Source organism: Ostreococcus tauri, assembly GCF_000214015.3.
Source record: "Ostreococcus tauri WGS project CAID00000000 data, contig chromosome 04, whole genome shotgun sequence".
NCBI classification, from domain to species: domain Eukaryota; kingdom Viridiplantae; phylum Chlorophyta; class Mamiellophyceae; order Mamiellales; family Bathycoccaceae; genus Ostreococcus; species Ostreococcus tauri.
Genome location: NC_014429.2, coordinates 559,427 through 586,233, shown reverse-complemented (window position 1 = coordinate 586,233; position 26,807 = coordinate 559,427). Strand labels below are relative to the sequence as shown.

At 58.5% G+C, this 26,807-nt stretch overlaps 21 protein-coding genes across 21 annotated transcripts; 9 read left to right on the top strand and 12 right to left on the bottom strand.

Annotated features, from left to right (window-relative positions):
- Nucleotides 1–362: 362 nt before the first annotated feature.
- On the top strand, nucleotides 363–1,910 carry OT_ostta04g03380 (WD40 repeat; the record flags this gene model as incomplete). Its single annotated transcript, XM_003078826.1, has 1 exon — nucleotides 363–1,910. The coding sequence occupies one exon, from the start codon at nucleotides 363–365 to the stop codon at nucleotides 1,908–1,910; it is 1,548 nt and encodes a 515-aa protein (XP_003078874.1).
- A 32-nt stretch (nucleotides 1,911–1,942) lies between these two features.
- Nucleotides 1,943–2,698, bottom strand: OT_ostta04g03370 (DnaJ domain; the record flags this gene model as incomplete). Its single annotated transcript, XM_003078825.1, has 1 exon — nucleotides 1,943–2,698. One exon carries the CDS (start codon nucleotides 2,696–2,698, stop codon nucleotides 1,943–1,945), a length of 756 nt encoding a protein of 251 aa, XP_003078873.1.
- A 142-nt stretch (nucleotides 2,699–2,840) lies between these two features.
- OT_ostta04g03360 (unnamed product) lies at nucleotides 2,841–3,239 on the bottom strand (the record flags this gene model as incomplete). The annotated part of the gene is made up of 1 exon (XM_003078824.1): nucleotides 2,841–3,239. The coding sequence occupies one exon, from the start codon at nucleotides 3,237–3,239 to the stop codon at nucleotides 2,841–2,843; it is 399 nt and encodes a 132-aa protein (XP_003078872.1).
- A 122-nt stretch (nucleotides 3,240–3,361) lies between these two features.
- Nucleotides 3,362–3,688, top strand: OT_ostta04g03350 (unnamed product; the record flags this gene model as incomplete). The annotated part of the gene is made up of 1 exon (XM_003078823.1): nucleotides 3,362–3,688. The coding sequence occupies one exon, from the start codon at nucleotides 3,362–3,364 to the stop codon at nucleotides 3,686–3,688; it is 327 nt and encodes a 108-aa protein (XP_003078871.1).
- A 21-nt stretch (nucleotides 3,689–3,709) lies between these two features.
- On the bottom strand, nucleotides 3,710–6,320 carry OT_ostta04g03340 (Ankyrin repeat; the record flags this gene model as incomplete). The annotated part of the gene is made up of 2 exons (XM_022984546.1): nucleotides 3,710–5,830; nucleotides 5,880–6,320. The coding sequence occupies 2 exons, from the start codon at nucleotides 6,318–6,320 to the stop codon at nucleotides 3,710–3,712; spliced, it is 2,562 nt and encodes an 853-aa protein (XP_022838804.1).
- A 565-nt stretch (nucleotides 6,321–6,885) lies between these two features.
- On the bottom strand, nucleotides 6,886–7,503 carry OT_ostta04g03330 (unnamed product; the record flags this gene model as incomplete). Its single annotated transcript, XM_003078821.1, has 1 exon — nucleotides 6,886–7,503. One exon carries the CDS (start codon nucleotides 7,501–7,503, stop codon nucleotides 6,886–6,888), a length of 618 nt encoding a protein of 205 aa, XP_003078869.1.
- A 423-nt stretch (nucleotides 7,504–7,926) lies between these two features.
- On the top strand, nucleotides 7,927–8,619 carry OT_ostta04g03320 (Glutathione S-transferase, N-terminal; the record flags this gene model as incomplete). The annotated part of the gene is made up of 1 exon (XM_003078820.1): nucleotides 7,927–8,619. The coding sequence occupies one exon, from the start codon at nucleotides 7,927–7,929 to the stop codon at nucleotides 8,617–8,619; it is 693 nt and encodes a 230-aa protein (XP_003078868.1).
- A 106-nt stretch (nucleotides 8,620–8,725) lies between these two features.
- Nucleotides 8,726–10,324, bottom strand: OT_ostta04g03310 (Aromatic-ring hydroxylase-like; the record flags this gene model as incomplete). The annotated part of the gene is made up of 1 exon (XM_003078819.1): nucleotides 8,726–10,324. The coding sequence occupies one exon, from the start codon at nucleotides 10,322–10,324 to the stop codon at nucleotides 8,726–8,728; it is 1,599 nt and encodes a 532-aa protein (XP_003078867.1).
- An 84-nt stretch (nucleotides 10,325–10,408) lies between these two features.
- On the top strand, nucleotides 10,409–10,924 carry OT_ostta04g03300 (Protein of unknown function DUF788, TMEM208; the record flags this gene model as incomplete). The annotated part of the gene is made up of 1 exon (XM_003078818.1): nucleotides 10,409–10,924. One exon carries the CDS (start codon nucleotides 10,409–10,411, stop codon nucleotides 10,922–10,924), a length of 516 nt encoding a protein of 171 aa, XP_003078866.1.
- Nucleotides 10,925–10,959: 35 nt separating this feature from the next.
- OT_ostta04g03290 (Domain of unknown function DUF4200) lies at nucleotides 10,960–11,820 on the bottom strand (the record flags this gene model as incomplete). The annotated part of the gene is made up of 1 exon (XM_003078817.2): nucleotides 10,960–11,820. The coding sequence occupies one exon, from the start codon at nucleotides 11,818–11,820 to the stop codon at nucleotides 10,960–10,962; it is 861 nt and encodes a 286-aa protein (XP_003078865.2).
- A 180-nt stretch (nucleotides 11,821–12,000) lies between these two features.
- Nucleotides 12,001–12,750, bottom strand: OT_ostta04g03280 (unnamed product; the record flags this gene model as incomplete). The annotated part of the gene is made up of 1 exon (XM_022984545.1): nucleotides 12,001–12,750. One exon carries the CDS (start codon nucleotides 12,748–12,750, stop codon nucleotides 12,001–12,003), a length of 750 nt encoding a protein of 249 aa, XP_022838803.1.
- Nucleotides 12,751–13,051: 301 nt separating this feature from the next.
- Nucleotides 13,052–14,455, bottom strand: OT_ostta04g03270 (1-deoxy-D-xylulose 5-phosphate reductoisomerase,N-terminal; the record flags this gene model as incomplete). Its single annotated transcript, XM_022984544.1, has 1 exon — nucleotides 13,052–14,455. One exon carries the CDS (start codon nucleotides 14,453–14,455, stop codon nucleotides 13,052–13,054), a length of 1,404 nt encoding a protein of 467 aa, XP_022838802.1.
- Nucleotides 14,456–14,665: 210 nt separating this feature from the next.
- Nucleotides 14,666–15,403, top strand: OT_ostta04g03260 (Ubiquitin-conjugating enzyme, active site; the record flags this gene model as incomplete). Its single annotated transcript, XM_022984543.1, has 3 exons — nucleotides 14,666–14,689; nucleotides 14,804–14,891; nucleotides 14,958–15,403. The coding sequence occupies 3 exons, from the start codon at nucleotides 14,666–14,668 to the stop codon at nucleotides 15,401–15,403; spliced, it is 558 nt and encodes a 185-aa protein (XP_022838801.1).
- Nucleotides 15,404–15,525: 122 nt separating this feature from the next.
- On the top strand, nucleotides 15,526–15,876 carry OT_ostta04g03255 (hypothetical protein; the record flags this gene model as incomplete). Its single annotated transcript, XM_003078813.1, has 1 exon — nucleotides 15,526–15,876. One exon carries the CDS (start codon nucleotides 15,526–15,528, stop codon nucleotides 15,874–15,876), a length of 351 nt encoding a protein of 116 aa, XP_003078861.1.
- Nucleotides 15,877–15,973: 97 nt separating this feature from the next.
- OT_ostta04g03250 (Arfaptin homology (AH) domain/BAR domain) lies at nucleotides 15,974–17,296 on the bottom strand (the record flags this gene model as incomplete). The annotated part of the gene is made up of 1 exon (XM_022984542.1): nucleotides 15,974–17,296. One exon carries the CDS (start codon nucleotides 17,294–17,296, stop codon nucleotides 15,974–15,976), a length of 1,323 nt encoding a protein of 440 aa, XP_022838800.1.
- A 387-nt stretch (nucleotides 17,297–17,683) lies between these two features.
- On the top strand, nucleotides 17,684–18,232 carry OT_ostta04g03240 (unnamed product; the record flags this gene model as incomplete). Its single annotated transcript, XM_003078811.1, has 1 exon — nucleotides 17,684–18,232. One exon carries the CDS (start codon nucleotides 17,684–17,686, stop codon nucleotides 18,230–18,232), a length of 549 nt encoding a protein of 182 aa, XP_003078859.1.
- Nucleotides 18,233–18,324: 92 nt separating this feature from the next.
- OT_ostta04g03230 (Nuclear pore localisation protein NPL4) lies at nucleotides 18,325–19,563 on the top strand (the record flags this gene model as incomplete). Its single annotated transcript, XM_003078810.1, has 1 exon — nucleotides 18,325–19,563. One exon carries the CDS (start codon nucleotides 18,325–18,327, stop codon nucleotides 19,561–19,563), a length of 1,239 nt encoding a protein of 412 aa, XP_003078858.1.
- Nucleotides 19,564–19,615: 52 nt separating this feature from the next.
- OT_ostta04g03220 (unnamed product) lies at nucleotides 19,616–20,710 on the bottom strand (the record flags this gene model as incomplete). Its single annotated transcript, XM_003078809.2, has 1 exon — nucleotides 19,616–20,710. One exon carries the CDS (start codon nucleotides 20,708–20,710, stop codon nucleotides 19,616–19,618), a length of 1,095 nt encoding a protein of 364 aa, XP_003078857.2.
- Nucleotides 20,711–20,835: 125 nt separating this feature from the next.
- OT_ostta04g03210 (Isy1-like splicing) lies at nucleotides 20,836–21,800 on the bottom strand (the record flags this gene model as incomplete). The annotated part of the gene is made up of 2 exons (XM_003078808.1): nucleotides 20,836–21,624; nucleotides 21,774–21,800. 2 exons carry the CDS (start codon nucleotides 21,798–21,800, stop codon nucleotides 20,836–20,838), a joined length of 816 nt encoding a protein of 271 aa, XP_003078856.1.
- Nucleotides 21,801–21,877: 77 nt separating this feature from the next.
- Nucleotides 21,878–23,719, top strand: OT_ostta04g03200 (unnamed product; the record flags this gene model as incomplete). The annotated part of the gene is made up of 1 exon (XM_003078807.2): nucleotides 21,878–23,719. The coding sequence occupies one exon, from the start codon at nucleotides 21,878–21,880 to the stop codon at nucleotides 23,717–23,719; it is 1,842 nt and encodes a 613-aa protein (XP_003078855.2).
- A 65-nt stretch (nucleotides 23,720–23,784) lies between these two features.
- Nucleotides 23,785–26,622, bottom strand: OT_ostta04g03190 (Protein translocase subunit SecA; the record flags this gene model as incomplete). The annotated part of the gene is made up of 1 exon (XM_022984540.1): nucleotides 23,785–26,622. The coding sequence occupies one exon, from the start codon at nucleotides 26,620–26,622 to the stop codon at nucleotides 23,785–23,787; it is 2,838 nt and encodes a 945-aa protein (XP_022838799.1).
- Nucleotides 26,623–26,807: the final 185 nt, after the last annotated feature.

The window sequence follows — 26,807 nt, the reverse complement described above, 5'->3', positions numbered from 1 at the left end:
CGTCGATCGACGGCGATGCGCGCGCGCGCCGGGCGCGTCTGAGGCGCGGCGACGACGACGACGACGCGCGACGACGGTTGCAAACGGGCGACACATGGATACACAGCGCATAACGAGTCCCAATACGTTCAGACCATATAGTGGCCTATTACACGCCATGTATACGCGCGCGTGGAAACCGTGGAAAACGCTCGCGACGGAGCGTTTTTTTTGCTTTTTTTCGCGTCGACCGGCTCGGCGACGGCGACCGCGAGCGCGGTGACGCCGCGCGGTGCGGCGCCACACGTCGGCGGCGCGCGCGCGTGATCTCAAAGAGACGCGCGCGCGCGCGCGCGTCGCGTCGAACGTCGTTGACGGCGAGAATGGTTCGGCTGAAGGAACTGGCGCGCGAAGAGACCGACATCGGTGAGGACGGGACGCGAGCGCGAGCGGCGGCGACGGCGGCGCGTCGCGCGCGGGCGCGCGGGCGGAACGGCGGTGCGATCGCGATCGCTAAGGTTGATTTCGATGGCGTGAACGCTCGAGCGTACGGTGGGGCGCAGAGGGAGACGAAGGAGACGACGCTCGCGGCTGCGCTGCTTGAGAAGACGAGCGTGGAGACGCGAGACGACGTGAACGCCAGTAGATCGAGCGACGGGCGCGCGTCGGCGGTGGGGCGTGACGTCGGCGTGCGAACGATCGACATGACGAGCGATGGAACGATGTTCATCGGCGGAGATGATGGAATCGCTAGAAGAGTCGCGATCGGAGGCGAGACGACGGAACGGTTTTATCCGGATTTGTGGAGAGACAGTGAATTCGTCAACGGGGGGCAGTTACCCGTACGCGCGGTGTGCATATCGCAGAAAGGGGACGAAGCGTTAGTGGGTTACGACAACGGTGGTTGGGTCAAGGTGTCTCTCAAGAGTGGGCTGACAGTCGCGTCGAGCATGCCGCACGACGATTTCGCCGACGTTTTCAAGTTTGTCGAATCAAAGAAGGTGTCAAAGTATGCGAACACCGCGCCGCAGTGTCGAGCTCTCGTCACGAACGATGATTTATCGGTGATTTATCTCGCGTCACCGTGTTTGCGTGATGGTCGAGTCTATGCTTGGGATCTGAGGGAGAGCGCAGAAGTTGACGAGCAGGAGACGACGCTAGAAATATGCCAAGAGCAAGAATTCAATAATGCGAGCACACCGCTGAAGAGTGGAAAGCTGGACGACATGGACGGCATTGACGCTTACGACGCGTGGATGAATTGCGTCGCGGCCGGCCAAGAATCGTCTCAGACTGCTCCGAAGAGAATAGTAGGAACCGTCAAGCATCTTGAGTTTCACACGGATTGCGTCACTTCGCTAGTGCGAGTGAACAGCGCACTCATCAGCGGCTCGAACGACTCACATATCGCGGTTTGGGACTTGAAGTCGAAAGCAAAATCGCCCAAGCCATACTCGATGATGCGCATGACGTCCGCTGTGAGCGTGATGACGACTTCAAAGGATGGTCGAACACTCTATGGCGCCGGAGCGGATGGGAGCGTGCGTGTGTACGATCTCAAGGGCAAAAGTGGGAAGCTCACCCTGCACTGGGTGCGCTCCATCGGCGGACAGGACGGCCGCGTCACATCGTTGTGCGCCGTGCGAAACGATCCGTTCATCATCGTAGGTAGCTCGAAAGTCTCCAATCCAGACTTGGTGTCGGTGATCCGCGGCGAGGGGGACCTGTGTATGTGGCGCGTCACCGATGGCACACTCATGTTCAGGTCGGCTGAACACGACGCCGATGTAACAGCACTCGCGGTCAGTGCAGACGGGACGACGTTTTGCAGCGGTGACGCAAAGGGAAACATCTGCAAACATGTGCTCAGTAGTGAAGCTGTCGAGCGACAAGATGCCAAGGCGCCGATACGCAAAGGATTTCTACTTTAATCATAAAAACGTTGCACCAGGTACCTCGTCGCCTACCTTTTAGCCTTCTTCGGTTTCGCGTACTTCGCTTCGAGATCGGCGAACATGGCGTCCGCCTGATCCGCTCGCATCGCGTTCTTGCGTTGGATAAGCGCAAACAAGTCGGCGGCGTCCTCGCCCTTTTTCGATTTCCCACCCTTCTTCTCCCGTCTCGCGCCCAGCGGATCTTTCGGTGCCTTGCGCTTTCTAATGTCCTTCGCCCACTTCTGATACACCGAGGTGGACTTCACCTCCTCGGTCTCGATGGCCGCGTCGACCAAGTCGGCGAATCGATGCGAGTCCTCCGACTCCTCGCTGCACATCACCCACGCGAACACCTTCGCCATATCTCCCTCGTACTTCGCGTAACACTCCAAGACGTCTCTTCGCTCCTCCTCGCTCCCTCGATACTCCTTCTCGAACGCTTCGACGTCCTCCTTGGTCACCTCCTTGTACAGGCTTCGGTAGTACTCGTACAGCGTCCGAAACTCCTCGCTCGCTAACTCCGCGTCTTCCACCGAGCCGGTCTTGTCGTACGCCGCGCGCTTCTCCGGATCACTCAGGATCCCGTACACCTTTTGCAGGTTTTGAAACTTATCCGCCGCGCTCGCGTCGCCGACGTTTTTATCCGGGTGCAGTTTGAGCGCCATCTTCCTGTACGCCCGCTTCACGTCGTCCGCGCTCGGCGCATCGTCCTTGCGCAGGCCCAAGACGGCGTACAAGTCGACGCGATCGCGCGCATCGTCGTCCGGTCGATCGTCGTCGGACATGACGCGCGTTCGTGAATGGCGGCGGCGACCGCGGCGCGCGCGGATTTCAACTCGTCAACGACAGCTGCGCGTCGGCGCGCTCTTAAATACAACCACACCAAGGGCGTGGGATCGGTCTACGCGTGAAGCGGCGAATATCGCATCACTTTCTCTCCAACCGCTCGATGGATTTCGACATCGCATCCCTCAACGTGTCCTCGTCCACCGTCGCGCAGTCGCCGACGCCGTACTCGCGTTGGCGCGCGCAATTCTTATTCTGCAACTCCACCCGTCTCCTGTCCTTATTCTCCTCCGTGCGTCGCAAGAGCTCTTTCACGTACGCCGATTCGTTCACGGCGTCGTTCACGGGCGCCTTCGCGCGCGCCTTTGCGCTCGATACGCTGAAAAGCGTCGAGGCGAACAGGAATACGACTCGTCGACGCGCGCTCGAGTCCCTCGTCTCCGTCGACGCGCGCGCCGCGACCGCGCCGCGAGATCGCGCGTCGCTCGAACCGCGCGCGCGCGGTGCGCTCGCGCGCGCGCTCGAGATCGTCGCTCGCATCGTCGACCGCGCGCGCGTCACTGCGAATGACGTCCGGCGCAGCCGCCAGACCACGGCGCGTCGAACGACGCTTCATGTCGCGACGACTGCTCAGAGACCAGCTCGCGCGCGCGCTCGGGACGATGGACGCGTCCTCGGACGCGTCGACATCGAGCGCGACGACGGCGGCGAACGGGAAGGCGGCGAAAGGGGTGAAGAAGACGACGAAGACGAAGGAGAAGAGACACCTGAGCAGACAGGCGGCGCGAGAGCGAATGCGGAAGATGCGGCGCGCGGGGGACGACGGGAAGGAACCGGCAACGGCGGCGACGAGGGAGGCGGCGCGCAGGCGGAACGCGGCGTATTACGCCGCGACGGCGGGCGCCGCTGCGGTCGAGGAGCCGTCCGAGGCGGCGTTGGACGACGAGGACGACGGCGCACTCGTTCCTATTGTTGTAACAAAGCTATGATGTGACTAATGATGTTTCAAGCTACGCGAAAGATGCCTTGAGGTGCTTTGTAGCGCCGGATCCTCCTAGGAGGGTGGCGATGTCGCCCCACGTGCTCGGCCGCCCGCCTTTTGGACGCTCCTGGGCCGAACACAACGCGCGACGCTCCGCGATTTCTCGCGCAGTCTCGCCATTGTGATCTCGAATCGCAATGTCAGCGCCTCTATCTATAAGGTCCTTACACGCATTTCGATGTCCGTTGACTGCGGCCCAGTGTAACGCGGTCCGGCCCCAGCCATCGAGCGCATTGATGCCCAGCCTCGGCTTCGGTTTTGAAGCCTTCGTTTTCGACATCGATTCTTGATCTAACAGTGCAGCTATGACCGAAGAGGACACACCTACTCTTGCGGCGATGTGCAGAGCGGTCTGTTTGTCTTCGTCAACGGCGCTTACGTTCGCTCCGCCCTCAACCAGCACGTCTATGATTGGCGCCGAGCACGCTTGCGTCGATACGGCCGCTAACAATGGAGTGCGCCGACGCGTCCCGAACGCGTTCACAGAGGCACCGCACTCGATCAAGGCTCGAATACAGCCTAATCTCGCGTTTGAACAAGCCAAATGTAGCGGTGTACTGCCAGACTTGGGATCAATAGATACGCCAGCGGCGACAAGAGCTTTGACGACGTTTTCGTAACCAGCCGCGGTGGCGCTGAATAGCAATCTCTGACCAACGTCGCTACCCCTCGACAAGCGTCGCTCCTCATCCTCATCCTCATCGCCGTCCTTGTCCTCGTCTGCATCGGAATCATACTTTGGCCAGGACGCCGTATGGACACGAATGAATCGAGCATAGTCGTTCAACACAGGACGTTGCAACAGCTCTGCCGGAGAGAAAACTCCCAGCGCCTCACCGAACGTGCCGCCTGTAGTGCCGTCCCGTCCGATAACAAGTGTCTTCACACGCTGAACGACTCGTAGTGCGGCGAGAGAGTCGCCCCCCATGGCGATGAAGTGACAGTCGCCAAAAGAAACGTCTACTCCTAGCTCCTCCGACCATATGCGCGCCACATCGACTCCAAACTTTCCAAAACCGACAGCGCAGTCTCCACCGTGATATTCGACAGTTCGATCAATGAGGGTTGATCTCGATATTTTGCCAGTTGGTGTTACCGGAAACGCTTCGACAAATACGAACGCCAAAGGGACCATGTGTTGCGGCACCTCTTTTCTCACCATGAAACGACACGATTCAGAAATCAAAGCGTCCACACCCTTCGGGCAATCGCCTATGCAGTAAGCCACGAGTTGCTTGTACTTGTTCAATACACACTTATTCTCGTCAATAAAGATACCACACGTCCTCCGTATGGCCTCCTCTATCTCGCCGAGTTCAACGCGCTGACCTGAAACTTTTACCTGGTCGTCACGTCGACCGACAACGATATGGTTACCGTCTTCGCACATCTTCACGATGTCTCCTGTACGGTACATACCGTTCCTGAAACTAGCCTTGGTAAGCTCTGGGCGGTTTAAATATCCGTCGCAGACTTGTTTCCCTCCAATCCAGAGCTCCGCTAGCCGTCCCGGTTGCGCCTCTATGTTTGGGTCATCCCCGGGCTCTGCGGCAAAAATGAACCTATTTCCTGGAAGTGGATCTCCCAAAGCGCGCGTGTCCTCTCTGACCGGGTCCGTAATCTCCTTGAACGATTGATACGCCACGCATTCCGTGACCCCATACGTGTTTACTACTCGAATGCCGACGTTGAGCCAACTTTGGGCAAGTGATTTGGACATGGTCTCTCCGCCGAGCGCCACCAAGCGTAAGGGACATGCCCGAAGTGATTCGACATCTGTTATCGAAGCAAGTAGGACCGGGGTCGTGAGACAATGTGTAGCACCGCTGAGGCGCAATATACCACTCAGCTTCGCCAATGTGATCTCGCGCGCCGCGGAAACCAGAGTGGCACCAGCCACGAGAGCGCTACAGAAATCCGTAAAGTGCGGATCAAACATGTGACTGCTCGCGCAAAACACCACGCTCTCGCTATCTATCTCGTGAGCAGTATTTTTCGAGTCGCAGTAGGCAATCAGCGCCGCATGCGACGCGACGCAACCTTTTCGGCCGTCCTGTGGATCCGCTGGTGAAGAATACGTGCGAAACGTCTTTCGCACTTGGAGACACCAATGACCCGTCGTTTGTCGTCGTATCTGCCGCGAGTAAGGTATCAGCGAGCCAAACCTTCACATCTCCACCGACTTCACGTAACAACGACTCTCCCGCGACGTTTCGAACGATGACGACGCTCACGTGAGCGTCCTCGAATATGCTCACGAGCCGTCTTGCCGGATCGCGCGGGCTCAACGGCAGTACTGCCAAACCCGCGAACATGGAAGCGAGCTGACAGACGAAAAGGTCCGCACCATCCTCCAACATGATACCACAACACGAAACTGTCTTCGTGTCCCCACCTCGCGCAGCGCTCCTCCTTAAAATGCGTCCGACGCGTTCAGCAATTCGGACTAATTCATCGTAACTCAACGTCGTCGCCGAACCGGCTAATGAATCGTAATACCGGACCGCCGTCTTCTGCCGCGTTGCAGGATCCTGCGCTCGCGCTCGTACGCGCTCGCACACTGTCATCTCTCGCGTCATCAACCGAGTTCAGAGATTGCCAATCCGTGCGCCTCTTCGAGCGCCAACGTTTTTGCGTAGCACGTCAGCACCGCATCCTGCGCGCGTTGCACCTCCTCCGCGCTCAGCGGCTCGACCCCTTTGCCCCGAACCTTCGACGCGATCTTAGTCTTACCCTTGCTCAGGAGCATGCGCTGCGAGGCACGACAGAGCCGGATGAAACGCGCGGCGGTGGCGTAATCAAAACCAAGCTCGAGTTGGAGCAAGGCAAAGACGGCGCGCTCGAACGAGAGGTCGGGCGGGCCGACGCAACACAGGCAGTTCGTGGGGTGCACGCTGGACGGACGCGATGTGTTGGACGCGTTGATTTCTTCGCGCGAAGCGCCGTCGGGCATGGACGCGCCGCGCACTGAGGCGTGGAGCCGGGTAAAGAGTTTGTAAGCGCTCGGGACGTAGTCAAAGCGGCCTTGGTGAACGAGAACGCGCTCAAGTAATTATGACGTATTGACGGTTGATATTACGCGCTAGTAGGATGTTGATGTGGAGCGTGCCTTCCGATGCGTCTGCGTATTCGCGAACGAGGAACTCACATCTCTTCAACGGTGGTCGGCGAGCACAGCGACGCATCGACGGTTTCGACACGGTCAAAGGGAAGCACCGCAACCTCGACCGTAGCGTCGCCGTTCTTCTTGGTGTTCACCTTGCGTACGGTACCCACACGCTCGGGCTTACTGCCGATACCGAAGAATCCGCCGCCGGCTCTGATCTTCACCAAGTCGCCGTTTTTCAACTTCAGAGCTTGGCCAACCTTCAAGTTGACTTCTCCTCCGGCCCATCCCCCCGTTAACAGGTTATCTCGACCGGCGAATTGCTTAGCGTCGCCCTCGACGTACTTACCCTTGCCGACGTACACCTTATCGCTGCCCTTCGCGTAATCCGGGAGCTCTCGATCGCTCACGGCGTCGCTCGTCGCCTGCTTACCCTTCGTCGCCTTGAGCTCCTCTTGAATGAAAACCTCCTTGAGCGCCTTCTCCCCACCGGGCCATCCACCGGTGAACCAGTTATCGCGCCCAGCGTACTTCTTCGCATCATCCTCGACGAATCGTCCCTTGCCGATGTACACCTTATCCTTCCCTTCCTTGCCGCTCTGCGCCACGACGCCGCGTCGAAGCGCTCGTCCGCGCGCCTGCGTCGTCGTCGTCATCCTCGTCGTCAGTCCGAGCTCGACGGTCGCGAGCGTCAATCGCATCGTTGGCCTTCCTCCCTCGCGCTCTCGTGCCTCCGACGCGTTCTCCCGCGCGTCGTCGTCGTCCTCGCCGATCGTTATCCGCGCCGCCCGACTCGTTCCATCACGCCAACGTCGCGCGAGTTTCTCCCGCGTTCGCGCGCGCGTCACGTCAGCGCGTCGCGCGTTCGCGCGTACCGTCGCGCGCGCGTTGATGATGGTCACCGCGGACGTCGTGGCGACCATCGTCGTCGTCGTCGTCGTCGCCGTCGTCGTGTGTCGTTCGCGCCGACGGCGCCGACCGAAAGCCTTTGGATCATCCTGACGAGTCGTGACTCGTCAACGTGAGACTCGGAAAATCCAAGCGAAAGATCCGCGGCGGCGCATCAAATAGCGACGCCGATGAAGCTCGAACTCGGATACTGGGCGATCCGCGGCCTCGGGGCGCCGGCGCGTATGATGCTCGAACACTCGGGCGTCGATTACACCGATCTGAAGTACGCCGACGCCGCGAGTTGGTTCGCGGTGCGAAAAGTTGAGTTGCTCGAGAAGAACGCGCTGGCCAACCTGCCGTACGTGCTGGACGGCGATCGCGTGGTGACGCACTCCACGGCGGTGTACGAGTATCTCGGAGTGAAACTCGGACACGACGCGTTCGACGACGAGGACGGACGCTGGGTGAACGCGCAAATGTTGGCTGAGTGCTACGACTTGCGAAACGCGTTGATGGCTCTCGTGTACCCGTTCAACGGCGTGACACCGACGAAGGACGATTTTGAGACCAAGTGTGAACCGCATCTCACGTCTAAGTGCATCCAGTTTTACAACAAGTTCGAGGCGACGCTCGGACTGCGAGGGAAGAAGTTTCTCGTGAAGGACACGCCGTCGTCGTGCGACTTTCACCTGTGGGAAATGCTCGATCAACACGAAATCATCGCAAAACGCAGAGGCGTGGTCTCCCCGCTCGAGCAGTTCCCGAAGTTGCAGAAGCTTTACGCCGAATTCCGAAATTTGCCTGAGCTCGCGAAGTACTTCGCTTCGGAAACGTACACGCTTCCAATGAACTCGATCGGTGGCGGCGCTCACGTGTACTAGTCGTCAACAGGACGCGGTCTCCTCCTCATTAGGTTTAGGGTTAGGCTTTAGGTTTTGTAGCCGCCATTCTTTCACGTTACACTCGCAACAATTAACGCGGAGGATATTAGGCGCCGCCGCGGGCGAGCGTTCGAACGATGAAAGGAAATAAAAACTGACGCGAGAGCTGGAACACGGCTCTCGCCAGTGTCGTCGCTAAGGACGCGATGACCGCGCCTTGCATCACTCGATCGAGCCACTTACGTTTCTCGATGTCGCTGAACGACCACTCCTCCTTCTGAAGCATCTGGATGGTGTTCGGCATGAAGAGCCAAGGTGCAATTTTGTTGAAGATGGAATCAACGATGAGTGGAAGAACAAATGTGAGAAAACCACCGTCAAAGCTTCGAGAGAGAGTGACGAGTGCCTTGGCGTCCGCAACGCGCTTCTTCGTGTATTCGGGAAACGCCACGTTCGTGTCGCCATCGGCTTTGTCGAGAGAATCAATCAAAATCCGGACGTCCTCCCAAGCACTGTTCACACCGAGGCCGAAGTACGGTTTCACAGTGTGGATGGAGTCACCGAGAAGGACCGCTTGACCACCCATGTTCAGCGACTTTTCGACGTAACCAAACGATGGTAAGCCGAAGAACTTACTCTTCGCCATGTCTTCGATGTCCTCGTCCCGAATATAATCGACAAACATGGGGAACTCTTGCTGGAAGAACTGCTTCAAGCTGTCCTTACTGCTAAGCTTAGTGCACGTCTCTTCGTCATCGGGCTTGACAAGCATGATGCCAACGAGCACGCCTTCCTTCGTTGGGAGGCACTCCAACGCGACGCCACCCTTGCGTGCACTGTAGTTGAGGTCTTTTCGCATGTGACTCGGTAAATATAACGGAATGGTCTTGTAAACTCGTGCGTTCTTGTTCGGAAACTTCACAATCTTCGTTCTGCACGACTTGTTCTCATCCATCTCGCGCACCACTGCCGATCGCATGGTGTTACCTTCGGCGCCAAAAACCACCGGGGTGGTCGTCGTTCCAACGGAAACCGCAGCGGCGAGATCGCACGTGTCATCGCACGGGCCTCGCTCGAGCTTCACTCCTTCTTCAGTGAATTCGCAATCGACCGCCGCCACGTTATACATAATGGAAACCTTATCGGAGTACTTCTTCTCGATTGCCTCCACGAGCACGGACACGAGTCGATCTCGCTGAATCACCTGCGTGTCGTACGTCTTGTTCGCCAGACGTTCCTTCGGCTCGCCGTCCGGGCCCCAGTCCATGCGTCCCTTGACCACCGCACACTTATCGATCACCTCGTCGAATAGATCGAGATCCTTCAACACGCTCTGCCCGCGCCCGCTCAGGCCGACGTTATACGAACGCTTCGCGTCGCCCCATACGCTCGTGTCCGCGCTCGGCGCCGGCTTTTGCAGGCGTTCCCAAACCTCCACGTTCGTCCACCCGCGCCTCGCGAGTGCGATCGCGGTCGCCAATCCCGTTGGCCCACCGCCCACGATCACCGCGCTCGCCGGTCGCTTCGCGTGCGTCGCGTCGTCGCCCAGCGCGCCGCGCGCGACGCGCCATCCTTGCTGACGCGGCTGCAACACCGAACGACGATTAATCCCTCGCGTCGTCGCCTCGCGACGCGCGTTCGAGAGCACACGCGTTCGCGGCGACGCGCGCGCCCGCATTGACGTCGTGGTACACGTCCGCGTCATCGCGTGCGCCGCGTCGACGTGTGTCGTGCGGTTCTCGAGCGAACGACTAAACTCGAACGGTCGCCACTCACGCGCGCGCGTAACATGGCCAAAGGTGGGGCGAAGAAGCGCCTGGAGGAGAACGCGGCGACGCTGAAACGGCTGTCGACGACGATCAACGCGGCGATCGCGTTTCACGTCGTCGTGCGCGTGCTCTTGAGGCGTCGAAGCGTTACTAAGTGGAAACTCTTCCTGGCCCTCTTCACGGCGCTCGTCTCGCGCTGGTCCCTGCGATCGCTCGAATCGTACGCCAAACCGACGTTCGGGGAGAACGGCGAGGTTTTGGACGGCGGTGAGAGCCTGCGAGGGGGGTTGACGGAATATTATCAGGATTTGATCTACGTCGGCGCGTTTGCGCTCGTGGCGACGACGTACTCTGATAAGTTTTGGTGGGTGACGCTCGTCGTTCCAGGTATAGCGACGTACATGATCGTGACAAAGTTTGTGTTGCCGTACATGCTCGCTCCTAGAGAGGCGGAAGAGGCAGAGCGAAAGGAAACCAGGGAGGAGAAGAAGAGAAGAGAGCGTTCGGAGCGCAGAGCGCAGAGAAAGTTTCGGTAACGAGAATACAATTGTGATTGACACAAATCATAGTCCTAAATTGCATCCACTCCGTTGATGATCTCGCGCCAATCGCACAGGACGTGGCCGATGACGCGCAGCCTCGCCGTGGTCATTGACGTGTCACTCGACGCACATCGACGCACTCGTGAGCGCCCGGTACACTTGGCGAATATGTTCTCTGCAGCCATCTTTACGAGGCTCACGGATGCTCGTCGCGAAGTGGATTTCTTCGCCAGATGCGTCATCATTATGGCGTCCGCGGTGGTGTTTCGTACGTTTGATTCGAGCGAGCGTTTCATGCTGCCGAGACGAGTATTGAGCGCCAAGACCAACTCTCGAGAGTCGTCCATGTACTTGTTGTGCGCGTTGATCAGGTCGCCGCTAGAACGCGTTGCCGCGACAAGACGATTTTGGAGCTGCGAGTTTGCCGTCACTAGCGTTCGATGGCGATCAAGAATCTCGTCCACAAGCTCGTAAGTATCTTCTGACTTTGACGTATCTTTGGACGGTGTGTTTCGAGTCGCGCGACTCAGAAATTCAAAGTACACGGCGCTCGAACCAACTTCCTTTAAGACACGACTGATCTTCGATCGGATATTCGTTAGCTGAGATCGAAGACGGCACATCTCGTGCGCACACGAGTCGTGCATTTTGACATCACGCCTGGCGCTCTCCTCCGCGAACTCGCGTTTCGCGTCCGCCTGACGAAGCATCTCGTCGCAGTTGATGATACTATCCTCAATGGACTTTTCCTTTTCCAGAAGACGACTCTCCCATTCAGCGAATGAGCGTTCCTTGTCTTCGTGCTCCTTGATGAGCGAGTTGAGCGTCGCGCGCACTTCAAGCTCGGTTACCGTTTTCTCTAGTAAGCGCTCTGCATCTACATTCTGCATCGTGAGTTGCACCGGTTCACGTTGGAGCGGTGACAGCTCTCGTGTTCAGAGATGCATCACCGCGCTTCAACTTGGAACGCGTACTGAGTGGCGGCGAGCTGTGCGTAGCAGTTTCCCACAAGGTGCTTCCAAATTTGGAACGACGGGGCGCTGTCAACAATCGCGCGGCGCACAGTCGCTTCACGGATCTTGCTCGCGCAAATACAAATCCACGCGTGGAAGTTTGAAAAATTCAGTGAATCGGCCCATCGATTGTGGAAGTGCAGTCTCGACGCCGTGGCCAAGACCTTGCACCTCCAGCAGTCTTCGCTCCCCAACAACCTCTTCCGAGTCACCCTCTTGACGCGTCCACTGCGAAGCCATGTTCATCCAACGCTCGGAATTCTTCAATGGCGAAATTTCGTCGTCGTGTCCGTGAACGACGTACGCCGGACACTTAATTGTGGGAAACCCTGGTAATGTCTCGGCGTCCGCTCGAAACGCATCAGAAAACTTCACCCCGTAGCGCCTCTCAAAGTTGCCTAGAAGGCTCGCCAAGTTCCACGTGGGCGAGAGTAAAAAAACCTTATCCACTCTCAGTGGATTCGCCTCGGCGTACATTGCCGCCACGAACGCACCCGTGCTCGATCCGATCAGGCGTATCGGTCGACGCTCGTCACCCTCGAGCGCCTTCGTCAACGTTTCCAACGCCGTCGAAACCGTGAACTCCTCTGAGCTCGAGCCCACTAGATTTGGCGCGTCGAGCGTGATACCTATCATCCCCAAGGCGTCAGACAGGTACTTCCACGCGAATGAGTCCCCGTTCCCGCTCAACAAGTCCCCCGCAAAGACGTACCGATACGCCCGCGCCTCCTCCAGACTCGACTCGAACGCCGCTCGCGCGCGCGCCTCCTCCGCGCGCTCCGCCTCCGCGTCCGGCGGTGCGTTCATCTTCTTCGACCAACTCGAGATCCAATCGCTCGCGGTCTTTGAGTTGTTCGCGGCGTTAATCTTCTCAAGCTCGGCGTGCAGAGCTTCGTCGCTCTGTCGATCGTCTTTTGACGACGACGACGACGCGCGAAGCGTCGGGCGACGCGCGCGGGTTGAACGCAGCGTCGAGCAACGCGCGCACGCGGTCGCGGGTGTCGCTGACGCAAGCCGCGCGAGCATGACTTTCAGCTGTTGTAGTTGATAGACGCACTGAGGTTTCTAGACTGGTGAGTGCTGGATATTGACATTCGGAGCGGAGCGCTTACACGGGCACGGCGCCATTGAGCTTGCCAGACTCGACGAGCTCCTTGACGAAGCGACGAGCCTCCAGGTCGTAGTGCACGATATCGTCAAGCGTGGGATCGAGGACCAAATCTTTCTTATGATCCTCCATCGCCATCTCGATGACCTTGTAAATGTCAAAGTAGCCCATCTTCTTGTCGAGGAACATGGCGACGGCTTGTTCGTTCGCGGCGGAGAAGACACCGGTCATGGTACCGCCCGCGCGGCCGGCGGCGTAACCCATCGGAAGAGACGGGTACTTCTCGTAGTCCGGAGCGCGGAACGTGAGATCGCCCATCTTGACGAAGTCCAGGCGCGGCCAAGTAACCTCGGAGCACTCGACGCGGTTCGGCCAAGACATCGTGTAAAGAATCGGAAGGCGCATATCCGGCCAGCCCATCTGAGCCAAGACGGAGCTATCCACGGTCTCGACCATGGAGTGGATGATGGACTGCGGGTGCACCACGACATCGATGTTGTCGTACGACGTACCGTAGAGGTAGTGCGCCTCAATCACCTCCAGTGCCTTGTTCATCAACGTCGCCGAGTCGCACGTAATCTTCGCGCCCATGTCCCAGTTGGGGTGCGTCGTCGCCTTCTTATGTAAAGCCGCGGGATCGGACACAGCGAGCTCGCGCATGGTCGCAAGGTCCATGTCACGGAACGCGCCGCCCGAGGCGGTAAGAATGATTCGCCGAAGCGCTCCCTCCGGCATGCCTTGGATGCACTGGAAGAGCGCGCTGTGCTCGGAATCCGCTGGCAAAATCTTCACGCCGTGCTTGACCGCGAGCGGCACGATCGCGGGACCGCCAGCGATGAGGGTCTCCTTATTCGCGAGGCAAATATTTTTGCCCGCCTTGATCGCCGCCACCGTCGGTGGAAGACCCGCGCACCCGACGATACCGGTCACGACGGAGTCGCAATCCTCATGACGAGCGACCTCAACCATGCCGTCCTCGCCGTACATAATCTCCGGCATCTTCGCCCCCCTCGCGTTAATCGCACTCTTCAGCGCTTCAACGTCCTCGCCTCTTTGCACGCTCACGAGCGCGGGGTTAAACTTTGCGCACTGCTCCGCGACGAGCGCCACGTTGCGTCCGGCGCTCAGCGCCACAACCTCAAACTTATCCGGATGTTCCTCACAAATATCCAACGTCTGCGTCCCGATCGACCCGGTGGAGCCGAGCAACGCGATTCGCTTCACGTTCCCGTTCCCGAGCGCGGCGACGTTCGCCGGGACCTCGGCGCGGCCCGGCCAGCACGCACCGTATCGATTTTCATTGTTCGCCCCTCGCGTCACCGTCGATCGCCCGCGCCCGTCCCTCGCGTCACCGCGCGCGCGCGATCGTCGCGCCGCGACTCGGGACGAGGCAACCGCGCGCATCGGTCGCGTCGTTCGTTCGCGTCGCCCGTCTCGGGATGCGGACGGACCTCGAGCGAGGCGTCGATGGGTGAAACCCCGAGCGGGCGGTGTGGATGATGACGTGTGGGCGAACAGTCTCGAGTCGAGCCTCTCGACGACGACGCCGACGTCCCGGGCGACGCGCGCGACGGATCGCGACGCCCGGCGCGCGCGGACGTGGACGACGGCGCGATGATTAAACTGTTCTCCGTCAAGGTGCGAATGCGCGCGCGAGATGGCGACGAGTGGCGCGGCAACGGGCGAGAGACGAGATGATGCGCCGGATTCCGCGGGCGAGCGAACGACTGACGCGACGACGACGACGCGCAGGAAAAGCAAGAGAAGGCGGCGATGGAGCGTGAGGCGAACGGTGGACACGCGTCGAGACAGTCCAGTGGGGAGGTTCGCGTCGCGAAGGGTGCGTGCGCGACGCGCGGGCGCGGATCGGGACGCGAGACTGACGGCGCATGACGCTTCGACGCAGACATCTCGGAGCTGGCGCTGCCGCGATCGATGTCCATCGCGTTCCCGAACGGACGGGATGATTTGTTGAATTTTATCATCACCGTGAAGCCGGACGAGGGGTACTACCGAGGCGGGATGTTTGAGTTTTCGTTCGCGGTGCCGACGATGTACCCGCACGAACCGCCGAAGGTGCGATGCGAGCGCAAGGTGTATCACCCCAACATCGATCTCGAGGGTAACGTGTGCCTGAACATCTTGCGAGAGGATTGGAAGCCGGTGTTGTCCATCTCTAGCGTCGTCTTCGGTCTGTCGCTGCTCTTCAGCGAACCGAATCCGGACGATCCTTTGAACAAGGACGCGGCGGAGGACCTCGCGCGGACGCCGAAAAATTTTGAGCTCAACGTCCGACGTGCCATGCAGGGCGGATACGTCGGTCAGCACCGCTTCTCGCAGTGTTTACGATGATTTCGCGCGCACAAAGAGTCACACGAAGCGTCGAAACGCCACGACATGTATCACCGACTTTAGACAGTAGTTTTCGCTCGCCCGGACGCTCGAGCCTCCCTGACGTCACTTTCCTCTTCGCCATGTTCGTTCTCGCTCGAGCTCCCGCGTGCGCGCCGTCGACGAACCGAAGGCGCGCGGCGACGACGAAGCGAACGACTCGCGTCGCCCGCATCGCTTCGGTCCGCGCCGCGTCCGAGGACGTCGACTCCACGAGCGACGACGCCGAGCCGTCGCCCTCCATGTTGGAGTTCGCCGAGTCTGGCTTTCCCTCGGATGAGGACGACGTGATGGACCCGCGCGCGCGGGACCGGGCGATGAATAAGGTCGTGGATGAGATTCACGAGCTGAACAAGGCGGAGGAGGAGGTGCTGAACAAGGCGTTCAAGCTCGTGGAGAAGTTTGGGTTGAAACGTAAGACGGCGAGCGAGTGAGCGCGGCGGAGCGATGGCGAATTATATGAAACGCGCGATGAAAAATTGAACGCGAAAACTTCGTAGTAACAGTTAGTACTAGAATTACATCCGCGCTCTAATTTGAGGGGCTTCCGCGAAGTGCGCGAGCGATGTCGAGCTGCCGCTCGAGGTTGAAACATTGCACGTTCGCGAATCCGCGCACGAGTGAGTAAGCCATCTCGTATCGTAGGCCATCCACGATCGCGAGCTCTTCCGTTAACCTAGAGTTGAAATCGTTGAATCTCTGTCTCGCGAGTCTGGCTTGCTCCTCTTTCACCGAGAGGTCGTCGACGTTCTTTGGTGGCTTTTTCTTCATCGCGGCAAGTTGCCGGTCGAAAGCGTCCATGTCCACCTTATAGTCCGTTCTTTTCGCTACGCACGCCTTGTATCCCGGTATGGCTTGACGACGATGAAGCGTCGGGTCGATGATGTTCCAATCGAAAACTTCCTCGTTCAGTGGCGTGCATCGCGTCACGAGTGCGTCTGCAACGTCAACCATGCTACACGCCTCACGGAGCGCCGCTTCTCGAGCAAGCCTCGGAGCGCCTTCCCACGTGTTGTTCTTATCGCCTGACTCCACCAACTGTCGAACAAGCTCGGCGAGGCGTTTGCTGTGGGTGAAAACGTTGCGCTGCGCCTCTTTATACGCCGCGCCCACGGCGCAAATTTCTTGTAAGATTCGCTCCTGCTCTTGCACGCAAGACCACAATCCCTTGAACTGTTGGTCATCAGTTTTCTCCGCGCTTCCAAAGTTTTGAAGGAGGCGCTGCGACGTCCGCCGCGACGCGGCACTGATCTTGTACCCTAAACTTTTCGTCACCTTGCCGTCACGGACTTCCGGAGCTTCGCCTCGCCGAAGCGACTGGACCGAAATCATACTCGGCACTCTAGTGGCGTGTTGGCTTCCGGCCGCGTCCTGCAACTGACGCAACAACTCTTTACCACCGCGAAATTGTTTTTCTTGCTCTCGCTGTTGTCGTGCCGTTTCCGTCTTCGCCTTCAACTGCGCCGCGAGCATGGCGATCTTCGCCGTGGCGACTGCCAGTCGGTCGCTAAACGCAGCGTCGTGCGAGCTCCCAACGAACGCCTCGGTCGATCCCGCGCTCGCTCCACCGGCTTGAATTACCGCCGACGCCGTCTCGTTGATCCGCTCCTCCGCACTGACCTCTTTCTCTCGTCGTCGCGTCCCGCTCACCGAGTCCGTCCGCGCGGGCGCTCTCGCCCCGCCGGAAACTCCATACTCCTCGCTCGACGACATCACCTGAGCGTCCACTCTTCGCTCCCCCATGTGCGCGCTCGCAAATTCATTCACGATGTCGTCCACGTTCGCTCTCGCGCGCGGGGGTTCCACGGCGCGCGCGTTTGGGAGATCGTCGTCCACAAAGAAAGGATTGCTCATGACGCGTAGAATCTCGCGTCCGCGCGCGCTTGTACCTCTTTAACGCGCAAACGCGCGACGGAGCGACGTCGAGGAACGCGTTTTCTCGCGTATCCACGCGCTCGTGGACGCGTCGATCGACGAAGCGGAGCGGGACGCGTCGATGAGCAACGCGGAGTCGTTGTGGGCGGTTGGTCTTCTTTCTTCACACAAACTCGCGCGGCGCTGATATTTCGTGCGTGAAAACGCACGAAAACGCTCCGAGACGTTCGGCGGGCGCGGTTGTTCAACGCGCGCGGGCGGGGACGGGAGTTCCAGACGCGTCGTCAGTGGGCTCAGAATACTTTCATCCACGCGTGAAGAACACGAGCCGAGTCCGAGAGGCAGCCGCGGGTATTACAGCGCGCGATGTGTGTCGGTGAAGATGCGAGGGCAAACAACGAAGTGGTACCGACGGTGAAGGACGACGACGCGGCACCGGGGGCGGAAGACGACGTGTCCGGGCGAAACGACGACCGCATGCTCACGCTGGGCTTACGGCTGACGCACGCGTCGGCGAATGTCCCGAGTCTGGAGCACTTGATGACGTATCACGAGATAGAGGTACGTGCGGATGGGAGCGACACCGCCGCCGACGTCAAGCGCAAGCTCAGCGAGAAGGCGCATCTTCCTGCCCACGAGCTCTGTTTGCGTTGGTTCGATGCCATCATCGGTCGCTCACACCAAGGCGAGGACGTGAGCGTGGACGAGCGCGACAGCTTGGCCAAGCATAACGTCACGTCTTGGATTGAAAAGTTCCCGCACTGGCGCGCAACACTCACGCTTCTCGAAGACGCGCCAAAGGATGAGTTCGAGTCTATTCATACCGCGACCGCGATTCACAAAAACGTCAAAGATGTCAAGGGATACGTCGATTCCCTTCGCGGCACCGAGGAGTGGGACAAGCTCATCGAGTAACGCTCATCGAGTAACGTCGATCCCCATCCAGTGTCCTCTTGTGAAGAAGTCTTCCAAATTTTTCCTTAAACTGCACTCGTCAACGCACTCCGATGATCGTCCGCGTGCGCACGCGCGACGGCACCGAGCGCGTGGAGATCCCAAGCGCTGCGTCCACCGTGGGCGAGCTCAAGGACGCGATCGAGCGCGAGCTCAAGGTGCCGAGAGACGACCAGATTTTGTCCACCTCGCCCGACGTGCTCACGAGCAAAGATCCGTCCGCGTTCTTGGACATGTCGGACGACGGTGACGCGCTGGAGTCGGTGGGGGTGAAACAGAACGGGGCGATTGTGCACGCGCGGTACACGGTGTGCCGGGAACCGACGAAGACGATCGCGGCGACGCACAACGACGCGAGAGGGCTCACGGGCGGGAAGATGACAGTGGACCAGATGATCGCGGCGCAAACGAGGATCGAGCGACAAGAAGCGCCGCATTGCGTCAGTGTGTCGTTCGATGCGAACGCGGCGAATGTGTTTCAGAGTTACGTGAACTATACACTCGGGTTCAAGCAGGTGCGGTTTGGGTGGTTGTACGGAACGCGGGACGACGAAAACAAGGTTCGCGTCGAGGCAATTTACGAACCCGAGCAAGAGGGCACGGAAGACGACGTCGAAGTGCTTGAGAATACGCAAGAAGATCACAATGCTGAATGTCTCGCAAGTTCCATGGGGCTCACGCGCGTTGGATGCATCATCAGCACTCCGAAGGACGAGCGAGATTTCACCTTGAGCGCCAAGGAAGTTGCTCGCATCGCGCGCTTACAGTCCAAGTACGGTCAGCATTTCGCGACGGCCGTCATGATGACGTTCGAAGACGAAGATGACAATTGGCAAGTCTCGTTCGAAGCATTTCAGCTCAGTGATTTGGCGATTAAGATTTACGATCGAGGCTGGTTTACCGGAAAGTGTGCAGTTGATGAAAACGGAGAGGATTTGAAGGGCGTTTCAAAACTGACAAACGAAGTGATGGTCGAGAGAAAAGACGTGTTTGACGTGGATAACGACTTCTTCCTAGTCACAGTACCGATTTTAGATCACGAAGGTCCCCTATCATCGACTTTCCCGGTCGAAAACCGCTTGCATCCAATCCAAACCGTAGACGATTTGAGGGAAGCTCTGCAGAAAGATAAACCATACGGCGACCGTCTGCGAGATTTCCACTTACTTCTCTTCTTGGCAAAACACATCGATATCAATGAGCTCGTGGCAATCTCGGGCGCTGCGCACGAGGGCGAAGAAATTCCAGAGGGATATCGCTTGATGATCGACTGTTTAGCAGGACTTGCGTAGCATCGAGCACCATGACGTGTAATCAATATTTTTTACAAGCTGTATCGCGGCGCTATGGATAAGCATGATGATACGTAAGACAGTCTCTCGGGAGCTCGGCCAAGATTTCGCGCATGTGCGTTCTCTTGAATTCGGCGGTGAGAGGGCGCGCCATTGCGGTGTGTTTTTTGTACAGTTCACTCCTCTCGAGATCCACGCCTTCGCGAACGTACTCTCGGATTATGCTATCTATGTCCAGTTTTCTTTGCGCGCGCACCCGATCTCGTTCCTGTTGCTTTAGTTCTCGAGCGTTCTTCCTTATGATTCTCAGTTTCGTTTTCGTTTTCAACTCCTCGTCCTCGCGGGCTCTCTTGAGCCGTTCCTTGTCGGCCAGCTGTCGTCTCCTGATGTCCGCCTTCCAGAATCGTCTGTGCCGGCTCGCTTGGCGTTGGTCGCGAGACAATACGTAAACGTGATCGAACGGCAAGCCGCGGTAGTGCTTGGGAAGCACGCTCGGATCTACCTTCGTCAGGTCCTGCTCAAGGATAGTTCTCTCGTGCGTGCACTCTTTACAGAGTCGCATTCCAAAGTGCCACATCACCTTTCGCGTCGTCGGATGCTTATCGCACAGCTGGCACCCGTTCATGCACGCGAGCTCGAGCTTTTGCAGCTTCGTCATCGCGCGCGGCGCGCTGACGTCCGCCTGTTTCAGTTCCTTCTGTAAATCTGGCCTCTTAACATTTGGCCAATCCCAGAGCCCGTACGGATCTTCGCGCTCCACTATACGCGCACGTCCACACTCATTCTTCACCCGCGTCCACATCACGGCGTACATCTTTTCTCCCACATCGCCGTCCATGATTTCTTTGAACATCGTACAAACCGAGCGCAACCTGCACGCCGTTCTTGCACACGCACGCGTGAAATCCGACCGACGCTTCCGCTCCATATCCGCCTCTCGTAGTAGATCCTTACGCTCGTCTTCGTCTTGTCGTAAAAGTGCTCCGAGGCGGCCGAAGCCGAAAACTGGCAGCGCCGGCACGCGAAGCTTACGCACGTTGTATCCATTTCTCTCGAGATCGCACACGTCAGCGTAATGCTCGAGTATTTTCGCCCAGCAATCACGCGGGAGGTCCACGGTGCCGTCAGACTTACGCGGGCGGCCCATTTCGACGCTTCGAGACGCGCACACGCGCGTCTTTTGACGCTCGAGATGCGGGTTGCGAGTGTGGTAGTGAAGTCGTGCACGAGCGATACTGCTGGTCACAAGGCAATCGAGATACTAATACATTTCTAGTCGTTCGCGCCGTGAAGCATCTTCTTCGCGCCCTCGGTCTCGGCCTTGAGGTCGTCACTGACGTACTTGGCGAGGAGATCGGCCTTCTTGCGGTCGAGAACTTGCTTTTGAATGTCGGTTTCGTCGGGCAAGGCTACGTGTGCGACGAACCGGGCGCCGGCGCCACCCTTACTCGTCTCGGGGCGCGATTTCCCGCTTTCGAGCGCACGGAGCGTTTGTTCGGCATCCCACTGTTCGATGGCTGAGCGTCTCATCTCGGCCTCGGCCTCGGCCTCGACTTTGAGCAAGACGCCGTCCTCCTCGTCCCTGAAACCGAAATAGCCGCTATCGATGTGTAAGTTCATCTGGTGTCGCGTCCGCCGCACCGCCTTCACCGAGGGCGCTTCGAACAACTCCTTCACCCCGGGCAAAGTTTTCGCCGCGCCGAAGTACTTGTAAGCGTTGCGCGCGCTCCCCGCGGGCGCCACCATTCCCCCGTCCGCGTCCTCCATCTTCGGCGCTGAGGCGATGTAATTCGGCCCGCCCAGCTCAATTATCCGCATCTCCCACTGCCACTTCACCTTGAGCAGCTGGTTGATCTCATCGTTCAAATCCCTTATCCTGTGCTCCCCTAACCCCGCGTTTTGAATCTCCATCACTTTCTGCCCGATCTCTCTCAGGACGTCGCTTCGCCACTTGTCCGCCTCGTTCAGGTCCCTCGCCGCGTGCGTGTGCGAGGGCCTCGACCTCGACACCGTCCCTCGGAGCGCGTCCTGCTTCCCCGTCGTCCACTTATTGAACATTCCCTGCGTCGTTCAGAGAGTCACGTGCGGTGCGTCGTCAGTCGTCGCGCTCGAATGAACTCGCGCCGCCCTCGAGATTCTCCCGAACGGCGTCGCGTCCTCCCGTGCGCGCGCCTCATCGTCGCGGTCGAGTCATCGCGAAATGTACGCACGTTCGCCTTCTCCTGATTCCGCGCCATGGCGCTCGCGTGACCTCGCGCGTCGCGGAGTACCGTAATCTGTCTCGAAATCAATCGGTACTTCTCGACGCGAAGCGATGGACGCAGACGACGCGCGCGCGATCGCGGACGCGTTGAAACGGGCGACGATGTCCGCGACGTCGACGACGGCGTCGAAAGCGACTATGCGCGCGCGTGCGATGGAGAAGATGGAGTTTGATTTCCCAGAGCTCACGCTCGAGGAGCTCGAGTGCGTCGCCGACGCGTGCAAAACGCGCGCGAGGGATGATCAGCGTGATGTGCGGCTGACAACGACGTTTGCGAGGAACTGCGCGGAATTGGTGACTGCGGTCGGGACGAATGATGGAGAAGAGAGCGATGAGGCACGACGACGGGCGACTGCGGCGCGGAGCGTTTTCGGAGCGACGTACGTTGGATTGGCGCTCAGGGTTGCCCGGACGAGCGAGGATGAGGGATGGGAAATTTTAAGTCGTTTTAGCGCGGACGAAGAAGCTGAGTTGGAATCGCAGGAGGAAATGGTATCGTCCAACGGAACGAACGGAGCAAAGAATGGGACGCCGACTGTCGTGGACTATGCGAGCGACGGCAACGAAGATTGGGAGCCACTGGAGACTGAGAGGACATGGTATGCGTCACAAAATATCGCACAGACTGATGAATCTATCACGACGAAACTTCGAGCGTTGATGCAAGAATTACACCCGTCACGCGTCGGCGCCACGATATCGAGCAACAAGGGGCCGAGCTCTGAGTGGGAGCGTTCGAAGATCGGTAACGCGTTAATCGATCTCTTCGAAACCTTTTGCGCGTCCACCGATGAAGAACGACGCGCGCTTCGGTTGTGTCCTTTGCGCGTTTTGAGGGAGCGGTGGGCTGTCGTATCTAGTGGTGAGATCGGCATCGACGCCGGTTTGACGCGCGTTTTTGCCGCGTTGAAGTTTGGAGAAGAAGTCTCGAACGGGAACGAAGATTTGCTCATCGCTTTGGAGCTGCTCGGGTACTTGTGCTTACGAATTGGTGCGGATACCATGGGTGTCTCAGCGTTCAGTTTTGACGTGGACGAATCCTCGGCAACTGCACGCGCTAAGTTATGGTCACAAGTCAATCGCGCCATTCCAGTCGTCGCAAAAATTTTAGAGCAAGCCGCGCGTTCGATGAAGACGAATCGAGATGATCCGTCGCAGCAAGAAATCGTCGGACTGAGCGCTCTTGTGTTAACCTTCTATGCTACGAATGTAAGTGCGACGACGGCAAACAATGTTGGCCAGCGTATCGTCAGCTCGGGATGTCTACGAGCGCTCGTGAACATCTTTGCCAACGTGTACGACTTATCCTTCGCCGAGGCCGTGCGACGGTCTCTATTGCTATTGACGATTGCGTGCGAAGACGTGTACCAGTTCGTATCGCGTGTGACCAGTCTTCGCGACATTTTAGCAGACAGCGCGTTCGCAGAAGATGCCACATTAGCGGGACACGGCGCCTTGTGGAACTTTGCGCTCCGTGAAAATGACTCGGAGAGCCATGTGGCGAGTGTGATTCAACGCTTCGCCGACGAACTCGAAAATGACACTGCCGTCATCGCGCTGCGAGACATCCTGTTATTGACGCACGCGTGTGAGCGTGCAGCGCGTTTCGGTCGGAGACGGCTTCTTGTGAAAGGTGGCGAAGTAATGGAAGCGCTCAAGCGTGCGAACTCGAACATCATCGACATAATAACGTCTTTTGCCCGAGTGCGAGATGAGCACTTGCGCATCACGAGACCTTCTGATGTCGACGACGACGAAAATGTAAAGAAGAACGCGGAAAATCCAAAGGCTCCGGACGTGGAGAAACGCCGAGAGGCAATCGTCGAGGTAAGTAAAATTCTTAAGACGCTTCTTTCATCGAGCGACGGTGCGGTCGTGCGCAAATCAGACTAGACCGATATTATTCGTTTGTTGACGCCCGTATTATCTTTGTAGACTACAATTCATTTAGCTGATGTTCACTTCTTGTTCGACTTGCGCGAGTTCTTTCCAGCGCCCACGAGATCACTATCCTCCGCCTCTTCAGCGCCGGAGCCTTTACCGTCGAGTCTCTGCGGTTGAAACATGTAAACCGAATAGATGACGTTACGTCTGATTTGTGCCATCATCTCCGTGTACAAGTTGAAGCCTTCGAGCTTGTATTCGATGAGCGGATCCTTTTGAGCATATCCACGTAAGCCAACAGCTTGTTGGACAAACTTGATCGCTTGCAAGTGTTGCTTCCACAAGTTGTCCGTCTGCGAAAGGATGAAGAAACGCTCAGCCTCCCCCATGAGACCTTCTTCCTCTGCATCAACTTCTTCGCACTTGCGCTTGTAGAATTCTTGGCTCTTCTGGACGAGGAAGTCACGCATGGCGTCGACGCCACCCTTCTCCGCAATGGGTCGGACGTCGCTCTCATCGATTTCGCCAAAGTAGTAGCAGTATTGACGCAACTTCCCGACGAGACCGTCGATCGGCCATTCGGCGACGGGTTCGGAATCATCGATGTTCGCCTCGACGATGTCATCGATCGTGAGTTCGGCGTACTCGAGCATTTGTTGCTGGAGTTCTTCTCTGCTCGCAGTGAGAGCACGGCGGCGCTCAAAGTACACCTTTTCGCGCTGCGAGTTCAGCACAGCGTCGTAGTCAAAGAGCTGCTTGCGAATATCGTAGAAGTATCGTTCGACCTTTTTTTGCGCTTCGTCCAGGGAGTTGGTGAGCATGCCGGACTCGATCGGCATATCCTCAACGCGGAACGCACTCATGAGTGCTTGGATGCGATCGCCGCCGAAGATGCGAAAGAGATTGTCCTCGAGGGACAAAAAGTATCGAGTGCTACCCGGATCGCCTTGACGCCCGGAGCGGCCTCTGAGCTGATTGTCGACGCGTCGCGATTCGTGTCTCTCTGTACCCACGACGTGTAAACCCCCAAGTTCGAGGACCTCTTTCTTCTCAGCGCTCGTGTAAACCTTGTATTCGGCTTCGATCGCGTTGAACGCCTTGCGAATCGCGAGAATGGCCTCGTCGTCAGACGGACCCTTTTCACACGCGAAGGAGAGTCTGTCTTCGGCTTCGAGAGCTTCGAGTGACCGTTCGCCCCAAACAGAGCACGCGGTGTCCACAGCGGCGCTGAGCAATTTCGCGGTGTCGGTGGAGACATCACACGGGTACAAGCCGTCCTTGACGGCCCACTTGTTCGCGCTAGCCTTGGCAAGGTTCCCCTTCTTCTCGAACGCGATTTCACCGTCTTCCGGCTGCACGATGCGTTGCATCAGGGATTCACGTAAGCGAAGTCGCGCCATGAATTCGGCGTTGCCGCCTAAAAGAATATCGGTACCTCGACCAGCCATGTTCGTGGCAATCGTCACCGCACCCTTGCGGCCGGACTGCGCGACGATTTCGGACTCTCTTTCGACGTTTTCGGGCTTGGCGTTGAGTAGCTCGTACGGGATGTCGTCTTCGTCAAGCAATGCGGCGATTTGTTCCGAACGTTCGACCGAGGTCGTACCGACGAGCACTGGACGTCCCTTCTTGTGCATGCGTGAGATTTCCTTGCGCACCGCGTTCCACTTACCGCTCTCGGAGCGGAACACGACGTCGGTGGAGTCTTCGCGACTCACCGGGCGGTTTGTGGGAACGACCGCGACTTCAAGCTCGTAAATGTTACTGAACTCGGTGATTTCCGTCTCGGCGGTACCGGTCATGCCTCCGAGCTTTGGGTAAGACTTGAAGAAGGCTTGGTACGTCACCGAGGCGATGGTCACGGTTTCGTTCTGAATCGTCACACCCTCCTTCGCTTCAACAGCCTGGTGCAAGCCGTCAGACCAGCGGCGCCCGACCATGGTACGTCCGGAGAACTCATCGACGATGACGATCTCTTGACCGCGGACGATATAGTTGACGTCCTTCTTTTGGAGCTCCTTGGCCTTGATGGCGTTGATGAGGTAGAGCGCCCACTGCGTGCGAGGGTCATACAGATCGGTCACTTGAAGGAGATCTTCTGCCGCCTCGTAACCCTCCTCGCTCAGCAAAACGCTCTTTTGCTTTTCATCCACCTTGTAGTGAAAGTCGCGCTCGAAAGCGTCGGCAATCTTCGCGGCTTGAATGTACCGCTCGCTCGGTTTATCGGCAACGCCGGAGATAATAAGTGGCGTTCTCGCCTCGTCGATGAGGATGGAATCCACCTCATCGATGACGCAAAAGTTGAAATCACGTTGCACCAACTCGTTCGTGTTCTGTGCCAAGTTATCTCTGAGATAATCAAAGCCGAGCTCGGAGTTGGTGACGTACGTCACGTCGCTTCCGTATCCCACGCGTCGCTCCTCCTCAGCCATGCCGGCTTGGATCAATCCGCACGAGAGACCGAGAAACTTGTGAATCTGCCCGATCCATTCCGCGTCCCGTCTCGCCAAGTAATCGTTCACCGTCACCACGTGCACGCCTTTCCCGCTCAGCGCGTTCAGGTACGCCGGGAGCGCCGACACGAGCGTCTTCCCCTCCCCCGTGCGCATCTCCGCGATTTGCCCTTCGTGCAAAATCATCCCTCCGATCAACTGCACGTCAAACGGCCGCAAACCCAACACCCGATCCGCCGCCTCTCGCACCACCGCGAACGCCTCGACGAGTAAATCATCCTCCGTCTCGCCCCGGTTTATCCGCTCCTTGAACTCGCGCGTCTTCCCGCGGAGCCCGTCGTCGCTCAGCCCCTTCATCGCCTCCCCGAGCGCGTTGATCGCATCCACGCGCGATTGATACCGTTTCCGCGTCCGCTCCGCTGGGTCACCCTTCATCATCTTCTCCAGCGCGCCGAACATCGCGCGCGGCGTCGTCGGCGTCGCCCGTCGAACGCGCGTCGAGCGCGCGCGATGTCCCGGGACCGCGCGCCCGGCGCGCCCGGCGCCGCGCGCGGTGAGCTCGAGGGCGAAGGGCATCGTCGTCGACGTCCGCGGTCGCGCTCGCGGTCGCGCGCGCGCGTGCGCGGGCGCGCGGGCGCGTCGAC